The 17,694-nt window shown below is 44.3% G+C and overlaps 1 protein-coding gene across 1 annotated transcript in view; it reads left to right on the top strand.

The window, feature by feature from the left end:
- Positions 1 to 17,694, top strand: part of LOC124263649 (P protein-like) — a 55,933-nt gene that overhangs the window by 17,300 nt on the left and 20,939 nt on the right. The window contains 10 exon segments of the mRNA XM_046698302.1: positions 2,028 to 2,182; positions 2,600 to 2,676; positions 4,099 to 4,252; positions 4,858 to 4,929; positions 5,916 to 5,951; positions 5,953 to 6,039; positions 6,762 to 6,886; positions 7,311 to 7,443; positions 8,565 to 8,700; positions 9,035 to 9,216. Coding sequence (XP_046554258.1) covers positions 2,028 to 2,182; positions 2,600 to 2,676; positions 4,099 to 4,252; positions 4,858 to 4,929; positions 5,916 to 5,951; positions 5,953 to 6,039; positions 6,762 to 6,886; positions 7,311 to 7,443; positions 8,565 to 8,700; positions 9,035 to 9,216 — 1,157 coding nt within the window.

The following is a 17,694-nucleotide window of genomic DNA, read 5'->3' on the forward strand; positions in this document are numbered from 1 at the left end:
ATATTGACAGACGAATAACACACTAAATCAAAGTAAGGCAGATACAAGAAACAACTATAGATGAATACCGTCCACTGAATAACCTGTACGATGACAAGTGTATCAGAAACAAAAAGTACAAAGTAGCATGAATATGGACATGAAATGGATCGTCATTTTCTATCATCCTATCAATCAGGCAGGACAACAGTCACTCTCCTTCTCTCTCTTTCAATCTCTGTTACAAAATGCTCTCTCTCTCTCATTCTCTCTCATTCTCTCTCTCTCTCTCTCTCTCTCTCTCTCTCTCTCTCTCTCTCTCTCCTGTATCTTTTCTACCCTTTCTCTCACTGTCTCTATTTCACTCTCTATCACTCTATCGCTCTCTCTATGCCTCTCTCACAATTACAACTCCCTTCTTGTATCTCATCTCCTTGCGTCACGCAACTCAAATCCTATACACACATCATTTGATACATAATATCCATAATTTGACATATCAATAACATTATATTAAAATTCAAGGGCATAGCATCAACATGCTGATCACAAAAAGACATTATAAGCTGTTCTCGGGAACACACATCAGCGACATGACGATCAAATCAATGTACATGAAAGCTAGTACATATTGATAAGAAACGGGCAGTGGTACAGAGTACTAATAGAACGGTACATACTCAAATATGTGTATGCTACTACCGATAGAATACAGAAAATGGACATGAAATTGAACATATTGACAAAGAAAGCATTTAGTGGTGCAGGAAAACAATTGACGGGGTAGAGGGGATTGAGGCGACACTCCTGGGGACTCAGATGGTATAACCCACAGTGGACACACTTGTATGGGTGTGTGTGGGACTGGTAGATTGGAGGCGGGGTGGGAGGTGCTGGGATGGGAAAGAGTGGGGTGTGTGTGTGTGTGTGTGTGTGTGTGTGTGTGTGTGTGTGTGTGTGTGTGTGTGTGTGTGTGTGTGTGTGTGTGTGTGTGTGTGTGTGTGTGTGTCGGCCGTGTGTGGGAAAGCATTGTTCGGGGAAGGTTGAAAATAATTTGCTGGGTTATGTCGCTCCTCCTGCAGTCTGTTCGGCTGAACGTTCGTGGGTGAAGCGACAGACATGAGTCCGTCAATACCTGCTAGTTTGTAAATGTCCTCTGCTACCTGAACACTTTCAATCATGTCCGACAAAGTGTCATGGCGCCTGGTGACAATAAATTGGACGATGTGGGGGAGGGCGTTTCTGAAAATGAGGTCTTTAATAAATTGATCATCATTACAATCCAAAAGGGATGCCTCATACCGCACAGATTGAAGCAATGAACGAAAGTCTTCATGTTCTGTTTGTTTTCTGTCAATCAGGGCATTCTTCCGAATAATGGCTTGGATGGACGTTGGACCATACCATTGTGAAAAACATTGTCTAAGTTCAGGCCATGTCATGTTATCTTTACTAGGAAGTCCTTCATACCAAATTGAAGCTGACTGTGATAAATATAAGGGGAAAAGGTTAACAATTTCGTCATCATTGTAATTTTGAATTGCCACAAATTTCTGGAATCGACTAAGCCAGGAAGGTGCTGATCGGGAATCATGTCCGTCGAATAATGGCATTGGAATGGTTGTGAAGTTTACACGGGGTGGGGTACAGACAGCGTGACGGTCAGCGGGCAGGGAGGAGCATGGAGGGTGAGAACAGCAACGGCCACAACAATGGGGATTGTAAATACGGCAGTGGTGATCAGGGTGTTGAGGGGCAGATGGAGAATCTGAGCGGGTGGATGTATTGTCGTGAGTCGTGATTTACTGGAGGATCCGTCATAAGATTTAGAAGAAAAGAAAGGTATTGAAAAAAAAATGAATGAATGAATGAAACGGTTAACATGTGACGTGTAATGTACATCGGAAATTGATTTCACCTACACACAAATCTTCTGACCATTTCGCGTGATATACGTTTAAACCCCTTTTCTCTGAGAGAGTTCCTCTATAGCTTAAATACTGGTAACCAAAGCAGCGTTAAACTGGAATAATGTACCTCTCCTTCAGAGCTTGAGTTTGGGGATGCGAGTGCCTCGTACCCCGTCGTCAGGGTGTCGCTTCAGGGACCCTTCCTGGAAGAGGAGGACGCTGAGGCGGAAGCGGAGGGGACGGGCGGGGTGGAGTCGACGGAGCCGATGCAACTCCAACTAGATAATCAAACGGTCAGTACTCAAAGCTACAACATGGTGTCCAGTGTTATACACTGCTCTGACAGGGGTAACCAGTGGTGTCATGGTATTTATAGGTACTCTAACATTGTATGAGAATCCTTTAGTGCATCATGGCATGATAAATTGTTTTGTGAAGAAGTATATTTGTCAGTGATAAGTCCTTGGCGGCATTGTTTCTTTAACTCTGATACAGATTATTGTGTAGTCGACTTTGAATTAGTGAGAAGTAGTAGTACTACTACTACTAGTAGTAGTAGTAGTAGTAGTAGTAGTAGTAGTAGTAGTAGTAGTAGTAGTAGTAGTAGTAGTAGTAGTAGTAGTAGTAGTAGTACCAGACATTGCGATAGTAACAGTGGTTGTGATAAGGTTCAGATGACGTTGCTTGATACTGATGAATTTCGCCCCTAGTGGACGCTGCACGTGAATGCCACCCAGATCCAGGGCGGAGTCCCCGTGACACTGAACCACATCTTCACATGCCACAGGTGAGTCACATCTATATTTTAATGAAAATAGGAAACTGCGAAATGAAATCGACGGCCGTCAATGTGCATGTGAGCATAAAATGCGACGTCACCATCAGCTGTTATCCTGTTCATACAACCATTATCCTGTGCATACAGCCGTTACCCTGTGCATACAGTCGTTACCCTGTTCATATAGTCGTTATCCTGTTCATACAGTCGTTACCCTGTTCATACAGTCGTTACCCTGTTCATATAGTCGTTATCATGTTCATACAGTCGTTACCCTGTTCATAAAGTCGTTACCCTGTTCATATAGTCGTTATCCTGTTCATACAGTCGTTATCCTGTGCATACAGTCGTTACCCTGTTCATAAAGTCGTTATCATGTTCATACAGCAGTTACCCTGTTCATAAAGTCGTTACCCTGTTCATATAGTCGTTATCCTGTTCATACAGTCGTTATCCTGTGCATACAGTCGTTACCCTGTTCATATAGTCGTTATCATGTTCATACAGTCGTTATCCTGTGCATACAGTCGTTACCCTGTTCATATAGTCGTTATCATGTTCATACAGCAGTTACCCTGTTCATAAAGTCGTTACCCTGTTCATACAGCCGTTATCCTGTTCATACAGCCTGTTATACAGTCGTTACCCTGTTCATACACAGTCCTGTTACAGCCGTTATGTTCATACAGTCGTTACCCTGTTCATACAGTCGTTACCCTGTTGATACAGTCGTTATCCTGTTCATACAGTCGTTATCCTGTTCATACAGTTGTTACCCTGTTCATACAGTCGTTACCCTGTTCATACAGTCGTTATCCTGTTCATACAGCCGTTATCCTGTTCATACAGTCGTTATCCTGTTCATACAGTCGTTATCCTGTTCATACAGTCGTTACCCTGTTCATACAGCCGTTACCCTGTTCATACAGCCGTTATCCTGTTCATACAGCCGTTACCCTGTTCATACAGCAGTTACCCTGTTCATATAGTCGTTACCCTGTTCATACAGCCGTTATCCTGTTCATACAGCCGTTACCCTGTTCATACAGTCGTTACCCTGGTCATACAGCCGTTACCCTGTTCATACAACCGTTATTCTGTTCATACAGTCGTTATCCTGTTCATACAGCAGTTACCCTGTTCATACAGTCGTTATCCTGTTCATACAGCAGTTACCCTGTTCATAAAGTCGTTACCCTGTTCATACAGTCGTTATCCTGTGCATACAGCCGTTATCCTGTTGATACAGCCGTTATCCTGTTGATACAACCGTTACCCTGTTCATACAGCCGTTACCCTGTTCATACAGCCGTTACCCTTTAATACAATCGTGTATGTGCGACCAAACGATGTCAGGCAGTGAAAACATACCAATGCTAGCATTTTTCCCGTGCCCACGAGTCATCGTATTGTCGACGTTTTCACTTCCAGTTTTCTTAGACCATGTTCCGTGGACGTCAACAGCAGCTCAGACGCCACCATCTCCTTCTTCTACTCCTACCATCCTGTCGCCTCTGACCACGAGAACAACGTCATCTACGCACTGGTCGTCCTCATCCTCGTCTACGTCCTCATCATCCTAGAGGTGAGCGTGATGGGATGGGTACGCTGGCCGTGGGTCGGTGGTAGGGGGCAAGTGATGTCAGCTGGGCACAGGTAGATAGCCTGAATCCCACGAGGGCGTTGTTTACAAACCTACAGACACGATCAGTGCGAATTCCAAATGACGCTGAGTAGAACTAGATGAATGTTGTATTACTTATTACTGAGTACAAGCAGAAGGTGACTAAGCTGTGTCTATAATACTGTATGGTTTCCATATTTCAAAGGAAGGCAGACGAACTGAGAACTGTTTTTACCAAAAGGTAACAGGCTTTGTCAAAACTTCACTAGGATTAAAATCTGTCACCCAAACACCTAAATCGTAAGATCAAGCCTCAAGTATGTATGGGATATTTCACCATCGAATGACCATCTCTTATTTGTATCAGACTACCACCAAACTTACTCTCTCTTGCGTGGCAGTTTGGTCGTGTTTAAATGCTACTTGACCAAGTTCTGTATACTGTATTGACTAACATGTGAACACGTCATTAAGTACATTTTCTTCAAACCATGTTTGTGACTCTGGCAGGCGATACTGTTGGCGTTATATAAGGGAGGTTAATTGTGTCCGTCCCTGTATTTCAGCTGGTCCACAGAACCCTGGCCGCACTGCTTGGCTCCCTGGCCGCCGTGGCGGTGTTGGCTGCGCTCAATGAAGTACGACGTTTTCGCATAGCCAGTTGTCCAGAGTTATAAATAGTGAATTTTATATATACATGTATGTATAAAGAGAGAGAGAGAGAGAGAGAGAGAGAGAGAGAGAGAGAGAGAGAGAGAGAGAGAGAGAGAGAGAGAGAGAGAGAGAGAGAGAGAGAGAGAGAGAGAGAGAGAGAGAGAGAGAGAGAGAGAGAGAGAGAGAGAGAGAGAGTCTAATATTTCTGGGCAGAATGGAATGGTTCTATTATGTAAACTTTGTCCGTTGTGTCTGGAGGTGTGATAACGACGTGTGTATTTAGTCAGCGCCCCACCTGTATTATAATTATGTACAATGATATCCGTCGTGTCTGAAGGTGTGATAACGGCGTGTGTATTTATTCAGCGCCCCACCTGTGATATATGTACAATGATATTTATTGTGTTTGAAGGTGTGATGACGGGGTGTGTATTTATTCAGCGCCCCACCTGTAATATACCTACAATGATATTTGTTGTGTCTGGAGGTGTGATAATGGCGGGTGTCTTTATTCAGCGCCCCTGCAGTATAGAAAGAATGATATCCGTGGTGTCTGAAGGTGTGATAACGGCGTGTGTATTTATTCAGCGCCCCTGTAGTATAGAAAGAATGATATCCGTGGTGTCTGAAGGTGTGATAACGGCGTGTGTATTTAAGCCCCCTGTAGTATAGCGCCCTGTAGTATCTGAAGGTGTGATAATGATATCCGTGGTGTCTGAAGATATCCGTGATAACGGCGTGTGTATTTATTCAGCGCCCCTGTAGTATATAAATAATGATATCCGTGGTGTCTGAAGGTGTGATAACGGCGTGTGTATTTATTCAGCGCCCCTGTAGTATATAAATAATGATATCCGTGGTGTCTGAAGGTGTGATAACGGCGTGTGTATTTATTCAGCGCCCCTGTAGTATATAAAGAATGATATCCGTTATATCTGAAGGTGTGATAACGGCGTGTGTATTTCTTCAGCGCCCTACGATGGAAACGATTGTTAGCTGGATAGACACGGGAGACTCTCGCCCTCCTGTTCGGCATGATGATCCTCGTCGCCATCTTCTCCGAGACGGGATTCTTCGACTACTCGGCGCTGAAGGTGAGTAAGTGAGTGATATTTATGTGTCTGGCTCAGCGGGCAAGATTAAACAGCACACATTCATGATAATGCGCATTCACGCACACGCGCACGCACACACACTACCACTGAATAACACACTCACACACAAAGAAACGCAGACACTCAAAACACACACTAACACATGCCCGCTCGCACGCACGCACACACGCACCTGTGACGCTGAAGCCACAGTATCCCTGGAAGCGCCGTAAAATCCTACCTGGGAATCGTGGTATCACCTCAGTCTCTGTCCCACACAGTGTGCGAAATAGGCACTGGTCCGCTACCCCGTGGCTAGTAAAAATCCAGTTGGGCCAGTAAATCTCTACAGTCACTGGCCCGATTGGCTAGTGAATTTTCACGAGGTCATTTTGTAAATATATCACTCTTTCCAACTTGTTTAGTTATAATACACTTTTAAATCATGAAAGATTATGGCCTGATAAAAATGTTCATCATATCAGCAGCTTAATGATGAAACCTGAGTCATGTGGCAAATATCTTATTCTCAACTATTTTCAAAATCTTTTGCTTAGTTCCTACATTCAAATTTCGGGCTAGTGAATTATATTGTGGGCTAGTAACTTTCCGGGATAGCTTGCCCGACTGGCTAGCAAATTTTGGAAACTATTTCGCACACTGCAGTCCTACATACATCCAGTCATAATTCTTTATCGACCTTTATCGTGTTTATCTTACAGGCTTACCAGCTTGCTAAGGGGAAGATATGGCCGCTCATCACGCTGTTGTGCATCTTTAGCGGTGTCGTCTCCGCTTTCCTCGACAACGTCACCACTATACTTCTTCTTGCACCTGTCACCATCAGGTACAAATATATTACCCGTTACCATCAGGTAGAAATATAACACCTGTCTCCATCAGGTAGAAATATAACACCTGTCTCCATCAGGTACAAATATAACACCTGTCAACATCAGGTACAAATATAACACCTGTATCCATCAGGTACAAATATTATACCTATCACCATCAGGTACAAATATAACACCTGTCAACATCAGGTGCAAATATATTACCTGTCACCGTCAGGTACAAATGTAATTCCTGTCACATTCAGATAATATCACCAATGTTACAACGAGTTAACTTTGTCATACTTGTCATCATCAAGTGATATTGTCATCTCCGTCACAACCAGGTATAACTGTCTCACTTGTCGCCATGAGTTATTATCATAGCACCTGTCACTAGGAGGTAACATCGTGCCTGTTGTACGTTCTGTGTCCCAGACTATGCGAGGTCCTCAACCTTGACCCGAAGCAGATTCTCATGGCGGAGGTACTGTTCTCGAATATCGGCGGGACGGCGACAGCAATAGGCGACCCTCCTAACGTCATCATCGTGGGTGCTACAGCGAGTCAGGTTGGTTGGTTTGTTGTTTAACGCCGCACTCAGCAATATTCCAGTTGTATGGCGGCGGTCTGTAAATAATCGAGTCTGGACCAGACAATCCAGTGATCAACAGCATGAGCATCATTCTACGCAACTGGGATGCGATGACATGATATGATAAAACAAGTCGGCGAGCCTGACCACCCGATCCCGTTAGTCGCCTCTTACGACAGGTATGGGTTACTGAAGGCCAATTCTAACCCCATTTTCATGGGTAACGAGCCAGCTAACTGGAGCAGGTATATATCGCCAAAACAGATCACAGGCACTACACCATGACTGACACCTGTGCCTTTGCTGTGATTTTTATTTGTCTATTTGTTTTACAGGTGTGAAATTTTTTGTAGACACGAATGTGCCTTCTTCTCCGTGTTTCAGTGTAGCCCCAGACACCTGTGTGTAGCATTGTATAGACGCTGGTTTACCTGTCTCCGTGTTTCAGCGTGGCCCCAGACACCTGTGTGTAGCATTGTATAGACGCTGGTTTACCTGTCTCCGTGTTTCAGCGTGGCCCCAGACACCTGTGTGTAGCATTGTATAGACGCTGGTTTACCTGTCTCCGTGTTTCAGTGTAGCCCCAGACACCTGTGTGTAGTATTGTATAGACGCTAGTTTACCTGTCTCCGTGTTCCAGCGTGGCCCCAGACACCTGTGTGTAGTATTGTATAGACGCTAGTTTACCTGTCTCCCGTGTTTCAGCGTGGCCCCAGACACCTGTGTGTAGCATTGTATAGACGCTAGTTTACCTGTCTCCGTGTTTCAGTGTAGCCCCAGACACCTGTGTGTAGCATTGTATAGACGCTGGTTTACCTGTCTCCGTGTTTCAGCGTGGCCCCAGACACCTGTGTGTAGCATTGTATAGACGCTAGTTTACCTGTCTCTCCGTGTTTCAGTGTAGCCCCAGACACCTGTGTGTAGTAGTGTATAGACGCTAGTTTACCTGTCTCCCCGTGTTTCAGTGTAGTCCCAGACACCTGTGTGTAGTATTGTATGGACGCTAGTTTACCTGTCTCTCCGTGTTTCAGTGTAGCCCCAGACACCTGTGTGCAGTGTTGTATGGACGCTGGTTTACCTGTCTCTCCGTGTTTCAGGGTATCACGTTCTCTGTTTTCACGATGCACGCCGCGTTTGGCATCATTTTCGTCTCCGTCTTTGGCTACGGTTTTCTCCGCGTCTACTACCGCAATATCGAGAACCTCAAAAACCAGGAACCGCCCGATGTCATAGGTATCACTCGCCAGCTCACGTGTAAAATATTCAGTAAACACATTTGTGTTGTGTAAAACATTATTTGAAATTATTAATCTAAAATCTTAAAATAAATTGAACGTCTTAAACCTTTACTACATTGAGTTTAATTGTTACCTTTTTCTCAATCTTTATTAGTACTTAACCAACGTCACAATGTCTGCAAGTGGCTCTTTGTCTGTCGAATCAGTCCACTGGTTTTCAGTTCCAGACGCGTGTCCGCCTGTTTCGTCAAAGTAGACATTCATTTATTTAAAACGTGAATTATGAAAAAATAACCTTTATTAATAACGTGTTTGTTTCCTCTGTGTAGAACTGCGGCGTGAGATCGAGCTGTGGCAGAAGACAGCGTTCCGTGTAGGGATGCTGACGAGGGAGGAGAGTATTGTGAAGGCCCTGATACTGCAGAAGACGGCGGAGTTGGAGACCACGCTCAGCAGAACTCTCCTTAAACGGAGGTGGGAATCCGACATCACCATCACCGACATAAACAACGCACACCATCAGACGTCACCATCACCGACACACACCACTCACCTTATCAGACATCATCGCCATGCACAACTCAAATCATCTGACTTCACCATTATCGACATGCACCACTCACCTCATCAGACGTCACCATCATCGACATGCACAACTCACCTTATCAGACATCATCGACATGCACCACTCACATCATCAGACGTCACCATCATCGACATGCACCACTCACATCATCAGACGTCACCATCATCGACATTCACAACTCACGTTATATCAGACGTCACCATCACCGACATGCACAACTCATGTTATACCAGACATCATCAATACCGACATGCACAACTCATGTTATATCAGACATCACCATCACCGACATGCACAACTCACGTTATATCAGACATCACCATCACCGACATTCACAACTAACGTTATATCAGACGTCACCATCATCGACATGCACAACTCATGTTATATCAGACATCACCATCATCGACATGCACAACTCACGTTATATCAGACGTCACCATCACCGACATTCACAACTCATGTTATATCAGACATCATCAATACCGACATGCACAACTCATGTTATATCAGATGTCACCATCACCGACATGCACAACTCATGTTATATCAGACGTCACCATCACCGACATTCACAACTCATGTTATATCAGACGTCACCATCACCGACATGCACAACTCACGTTATATCAGACGTCACCATCACCGACATTCACAACTCACGTTATATCAGACGTCCCCATCACCGACATGCACAACTCATGTTATATCAGACGTCCCCATCATCGACATGCACTACTCACGTAATATCAGACGTCCCCATCACCGACATTCACAACTCATGTTATATCAGACGTCCCCATCACCGACATGCACAACTCATGTTATATCAGACGTCCCCATCACCGACATGCACAACTCACGTTATATCAGACATCACCATCACCGACATGCACAACTCATGTTATATCAGACATCATCAATACCGACATGCACAACTCACGTTATATCAGATGTCACCATCACCGACATGCACAACTCATGTTATATCAGACATCATCAATACCGACATGCACTACTCACGTTATATCAGATGTCACCATCACCGACATGCACTACTCACGTTATATCAGACGTCACCATCACCGACATGCACTACTCATGTTATATCAGACGTCCCCATCACCGACATTCACAACTAACGTTATATCAGACGTCCCCATCACCGACATTCACAACTCACGTTATATCAGACGTCACCGTCACCGACATGCACAACTCATGTTATATCAGACGTCCCCATCACTGACATTCACAACTCACGTTATATCAGACGTCCCCATCACCGACATTCACAACTCATGTTATATCAGACGTCCCCATCATCGACATGCACTACTCACGTTATATCAGACGTCCCCATCACCGACATTCACAACTAACGTTATATCAGACGTCGCCATCACCGACATGCACAACTCACGTTATATCAGACGTCCCCATCACCGACATGCACTACTCACGTTATATCAGACGTCACCATCACCGACATGCACTACTCATGTTATATCAGACGTCACCATCACCGACATTCACAACTCACGTTATATCAGACGTCCCCATCACCGACATGCACAACTCATGTTATATCAGACGTCCCCATCACCGACACAACTCATGTTATATCAGACGTCCCCATCATCGACATGCACTACTCATGTTATATCAGACGTCCCCATCACCGACATTCACATCTCATGTTATATCAGACGTCCCCATAACTGACATGCACAACTCATGTTATATCAGACGTCCCCATCATCGACATGCACTACTCACGTTATATCAGACGTCACCATCACCGACATTCACAACTAACGTTATATCAGACGTCACCATCACCGACATGGACAACTCATGTTATATCAGACGTCCCCATCACCGACATGCACTACTCACGTTATATCAGACGTCACCATCACCGACATGCACTACTCATGTTATATCAGACGTCACCATCACCGACATCCCCATCACCGACATGCACAACTCATGTTATATCAGACGTCACCATCATCGACATGCACAACTCACGTTATATCAGACGTCATCATCACCGACATGCACAACTCATGTTATATCAGACGTCATCATCATCGACATGCACAACTCATGTTATATCAGACGTCACCATCACCGACATGACAACTCATGTTATATCAGACACTATCACCGACATGCACAACTCAAGTTATATCAGACATCACCATCACCGACATTCACAACTCACGTTATATCAGACGTCATCATCACCGACATGCACAACTCATGTTATATCAGACGTCACCATCACCGACATAACACAACTCACGTTATATCAGACGTCACCATCACCGACATGCACAACTCATGTTATATCAGACGTCATCATCACCGACATTCACAACTCATGTTATATCAGACGTCATCATCACCGACATGCACAACTCATGTTATATCAGACGTCACCATCACCGACATGCACAACTCATGTTATATCAGACGTCACCAACACCGACATTCACAACTCATGTTATATCAGACGTTATCATCACCGACATGCACAACTCATGTTATATCAGACATCACCATCACCGACATTCACAACTCACGTTATATCAGACGTCCCCATCACCGACATGCACTACTCATGTTATATCAGACGTCATCATCACCGACATGCATAACTCATGTTATATCAGACGTCACCATCACCGACATGCACAACTCATGTTATATCAGACGTCACCATCACCGACATTCACAACTCATGTTATATCAGACGTCACCATCACCGACATGCACAACTCATGTTATATCAGACGTCATCATCATCGACATGCACAACTCATGTTATATCAGACGTCACCATCACCGACATGCACAACTCATGTTATATCAGACGTCCCATCACCGACATTCACAACTCACGTTATATCAGACGTCACCGTCACCGACATGCACAACTCATGTTATATCAGACGTCCCCATCACCGACATTCACAACTCACGTTATATCAGACGTCACCATCACCGACATTCACAACTCATGTTATATCAGACGTCCCCATCATCGACATGCACTACTCACGTTATATCAGACGTCCCCATCACCGACATTCACAACTAACGTTATATCAGACGTCACCATCACCGACATGCACAACTCATGTTATATCAGACGTCCCCATCACCGACATGCACTACTCACGTTATATCAGACGTCACCATCACCGACATGCACTACTCATGTTATATCAGACGTCACCATCACCGACATTCACAACTCACGTTATATCAGATGTCACCATCACCGACATTCACAACTCATGTTATATCAGATGTCACCATCACCGACATGCACAACTCACGTTATATCAGACGTCATCATCACCGACATGCACAACTCATGTTATATCAGACATCATCAATACCGACATTCACAACTCACGTTATATCAGATGTCACCATCACCGACATTCACAACTCATGTTATATCAGACGTCCCCATCACCGACATTCACAACAAACGTTATATCAGACGTCACCATCACCGACATTCACAACTAACGTTATATCAGACGTCCCCATCACCGACATGCACAACTCATGTTATATCAGACGTCACCATCATCGACATGCACTACTCACGTTATATCAGACGTCACCATCACCGACATTCACAACTAACGTTATATCAGACGTCACCATCACCGACATGCACAACTCATGTTATATCAGACGTCCCCATCACCGACATGCACTACTCACGTTATATCAGACGTCACCATCACCGACATGCACTACTCATGTTATATCAGACGTCCCCATCACCGACATTCACAACTAACGTTATATCAGACGTCCCCATCACCGACATTCACAACTCACGTTATATCAGACGTCACCGTCACCGACATGCACAACTCATGTTATATCAGACGTCCCCATCACCGACATTCACAACTCACGTTATATCAGACGTCCCCATCACCGACATTCACAACTCATGTTATATCAGACGTCCCCATCATCGACATGCACTACTCACGTTATATCAGACGTCCCCATCACCGACATTCACAACTCATGTTATATCAGACGTCACCATCATCGACATGCACAACTCACGTTATATCAGACGTCATCATCACCGACATGCATAACTCATGTTATATCAGACGTCATTATCATCGACATGGACAACTCATGTTATATCAGACGTCACCATCACCGACATTCACAACTCACGTTATATCAGACATCCCCATCACCGACATGCACAACTCATGTTATATCAGACGTCACCATCATCGACATGCACAACTCACGTTATATCAGACGTCATCATCACCGACATGCATAACTCATGTTATATCAGACGTCATTATCATCGACATGGACAACTCATGTTATATCAGACGTCACCATCACCGACATGCACAACTCATGTTATATCAGACGTCACCATCACCGACATGCACAACTCAAGTTATATCAGACATCACCATCACCGACATTCACAACTCATGTTATATCAGACATCATCATCACCGACATGCACAACTCATGTTATATCAGACGTCACCATCACCGACATGCACAACTCATGTTATATCAGACATCACCATCATCGACATTCACAACTAACGTTATATCAGACATCATCATCACCGACATGCACAACTCATGTTATATCAGACGTCCCCATCACCGACATGCACAACTCATGTTATATCAGACGTCACCATCATCGACATGGACAACTCACGTTATATCAGACGTCATCATCACCGACATGCACAACTCATGTTATATCAGACGTCATCATCACCGACATGGACAACTCATGTTATATCAGACGTCACCATCACCGACATGCACAACTCATGTTATATCAGACGTCACCATCACCGACATGGACAACTCATGTTATATCAGACGTCACCAACACCGACATTCACAACTCATGTTGTATCAGACGTTATCATCACCGACATGCACAACTCATGTTATATCAGACATAACCATCACCGACATTCACAACTCACGTTATATCAGACGTCCCCATCACCGACATGCACTACTCATGTTATATCAGACGTCATCATCACCGACATGCATAACTCATGTTATATCAGACGTCACCATCACCGACATGCACAACTCATGTTATATCAGACGTCACCATCACCGACATTCACAACTCACGTTATATCAGACGTCACCATCACCGACATGCACAACTCATGTTATATCAGACGTCATCATCATCGACATGCACAACTCATGTTATATCAGACGTCACCATCACTGACATGCACAACTCATGTTATATCAGACGTCCCCATCACCGACATTCACAACTCACGTTATATCAGACGTCACCGTCACCGACATGCACAACTCATGTTATATCAGACGTCCCCATCACCGACATTCACAACTCACGTTATATCAGACGTCACCATCACCGACATTCACAACTCATGTTATATCAGACGTCCCCATCATCGACATGCACTACTCACGTTATATCAGACGTCCCCATCACCGACATTCACAACTAACGTTATATCAGACGTCACCATCACCGACATGCACAACTCATGTTATATCAGACGTCCCCATCACCGACATGCACTACTCACGTTATATCAGACGTCACCATCATCGACATGCACTACTCACGTTATATCAGACGTCACCATCACCGACATTCACAACTAACGTTATATCAGACGTCACCATCACCGACATGCACAACTCATGTTATATCAGACGTCCCCATCACCAACATGCACTACTCACGTTATATCAGACGTCACCATCACCGACATGCACTACTCATGTTATATCAGACGTCCCCATCACCGACATTCACAACTAACGTTATATCAGACGTCACCATCACCGACATTCACAACTCACGTTATATCAGACGTCACCATCACCGACATGCACAACTCATGTTATATCAGACGTCCCCATCACCGACATTCACAACTCACGTTATATCAGACGTCCCCATCACCGACATTCACAACTCATGTTATATCAGACGTCCCCATCATCGACATGCACTACTCACGTTATATCAGACGTCCCCATCACCGACATTCACAACTCATGTTATATCAGACGTCATTATCATCGACATGGACAACTCATGTTATATCAGACGTCACCATCACCGACATTCACAACTCACGTTATATCAGACATCCCCATCACCGACATGCACAACTCATGTTATATCAGACGTCACCATCATCGACATGCACAACTCACGTTATATCAGACGTCATCATCACCGACATGCATAACTCATGTTATATCAGACGTCATTATCATCGACATGGACAACTCATGTTATATCAGACGTCACCATCACCGACATGCACAACTCATGTTATATCAGACGTCACCATCACCGACATGCACAACTCAAGTTATATCAGACATCACCATCACCGACATTCACAACTCATGTTATATCAGACATCATCATCACCGACATGCACAACTCATGTTATATCAGACGTCACCATCACCGACATGCACAACTCATGTTATATCAGACGTCACCATCACCGACATTCACAACTCATGTTATATCAGACGTCCCCATCATCGACATGCACTACTCACGTTATATCAGACGTCACCATCACCGACATTCACAACTCATGTTATATCAGACGTCACCATCATCGACATGCACAACTCACGTTATATCAGACGTCATCATCACCGACATGCATAACTCATGTTATATCAGACGTCATTATCATCGACATGGACAACTCATGTTATATCAGACGTCACCATCACCGACATGCACAACTCATGTTATATCAGACGTCACCATCACCGACATTCACAACTCACGTTATATCAGACATCCCCATCACCGACATGCACAACTCATGTTATATCAGACGTCACCATCATCGACATGCACTACTCACGTTATATCAGACGTCACCATCACCGACATTCACAACTAACGTTATATCAGACGTCACCATCACCGACATGCACAACTCATGTTATATCAGACGTCACCATCACCGACATGCACTACTCACGTTATATCAGACGTCACCGTCACCGACATGCACAACTCATGTTATATCAGACGTCCCCATCACCGACATTCACAACTCACGTTATATCAGACGTCCCCATCACCGACATTCACAACTCATGTTATATCAGACGTCCCCATCATCGACATGCACTACTCACGTTATATCAGACGTCCCCATCACCGACATTCACAACTCATGTTATATCAGACGTCACGATCATCGACTTGCACAACTCACGTTATATCAGACGTCATCATCACCGACATGCATAACTCATGTTATATCAGACGTCATTATCATCGACATGGACAACTCATGTTATATCAGACGTCACCATCACCGACATTCACAACTCACGTTATATCAGACATCCCCATCACCGACATGCACAACTCATGTTATATCAGACGTCACCATCATCGACATGCACAACTCACGTTATATCAGACGTCATCATCACCGACAGGCATAACTCACGTTATATCAGACGTCATTATCATCGACATGGACAACTCATGTTATATCAGACGACGTCACCATCACCGACATGCACAACTCATGTTATATCAGACGTCACCATCACCGACATGCACAACTCATGTTATATCAGACGTCACCATCACCGACATGTCAATAACTCACGTTATATCAGACGTCATCATCACCGACATTCACAACTCATGTTATATCAGACGTCACCATCACCGACATGCACAACTCATGTTATATCAGACATCACCATCACCGACATTCACAACTCATGTTATATCAGACGTCACCATCATCGACATGCACAACTCATGTTATATCAGACGTCACCATCATCGACATGCATAACTCACGTTATATCAGACGTCACCATCACCGACATTCACAACTCATGTTATATCAGACGTCACCATCACCGACATGCACAACTCATGTTATATCAGACGTCACCATCACCGACATGCACAACTCATGTTATATCAGACATCACCATCACCGACATTCACAACTCATGTTATATCAGACGTCACCATCACCGACATGCACAACTCATGTTATATCAGACGTCACCATCACCGACATGCACAACTCATGTTATATCAGACGTCACCATCACCGACATGCACAACTCATGTTATATCAGACGTCACCATCACCGACATTCACAACTCACGTTATATCAGACATCCCCATCACCGACATGCACAACTCATGTTATATCAGACGTCACCATCATCGACATGCACAACTCACGTTATATCAGACGTCATCATCACCGACATGCATAACTCATGTTATATCAGACGTCATTATCATCGACATGGACAACTCATGTTATATC

Source organism: Haliotis rubra, unplaced genomic scaffold (assembly GCF_003918875.1).
Source record: "Haliotis rubra isolate DU_JTF1 unplaced genomic scaffold, ASM391887v1 Scf892, whole genome shotgun sequence".
Taxonomy (NCBI): domain Eukaryota; kingdom Metazoa; phylum Mollusca; class Gastropoda; order Lepetellida; family Haliotidae; genus Haliotis; species Haliotis rubra.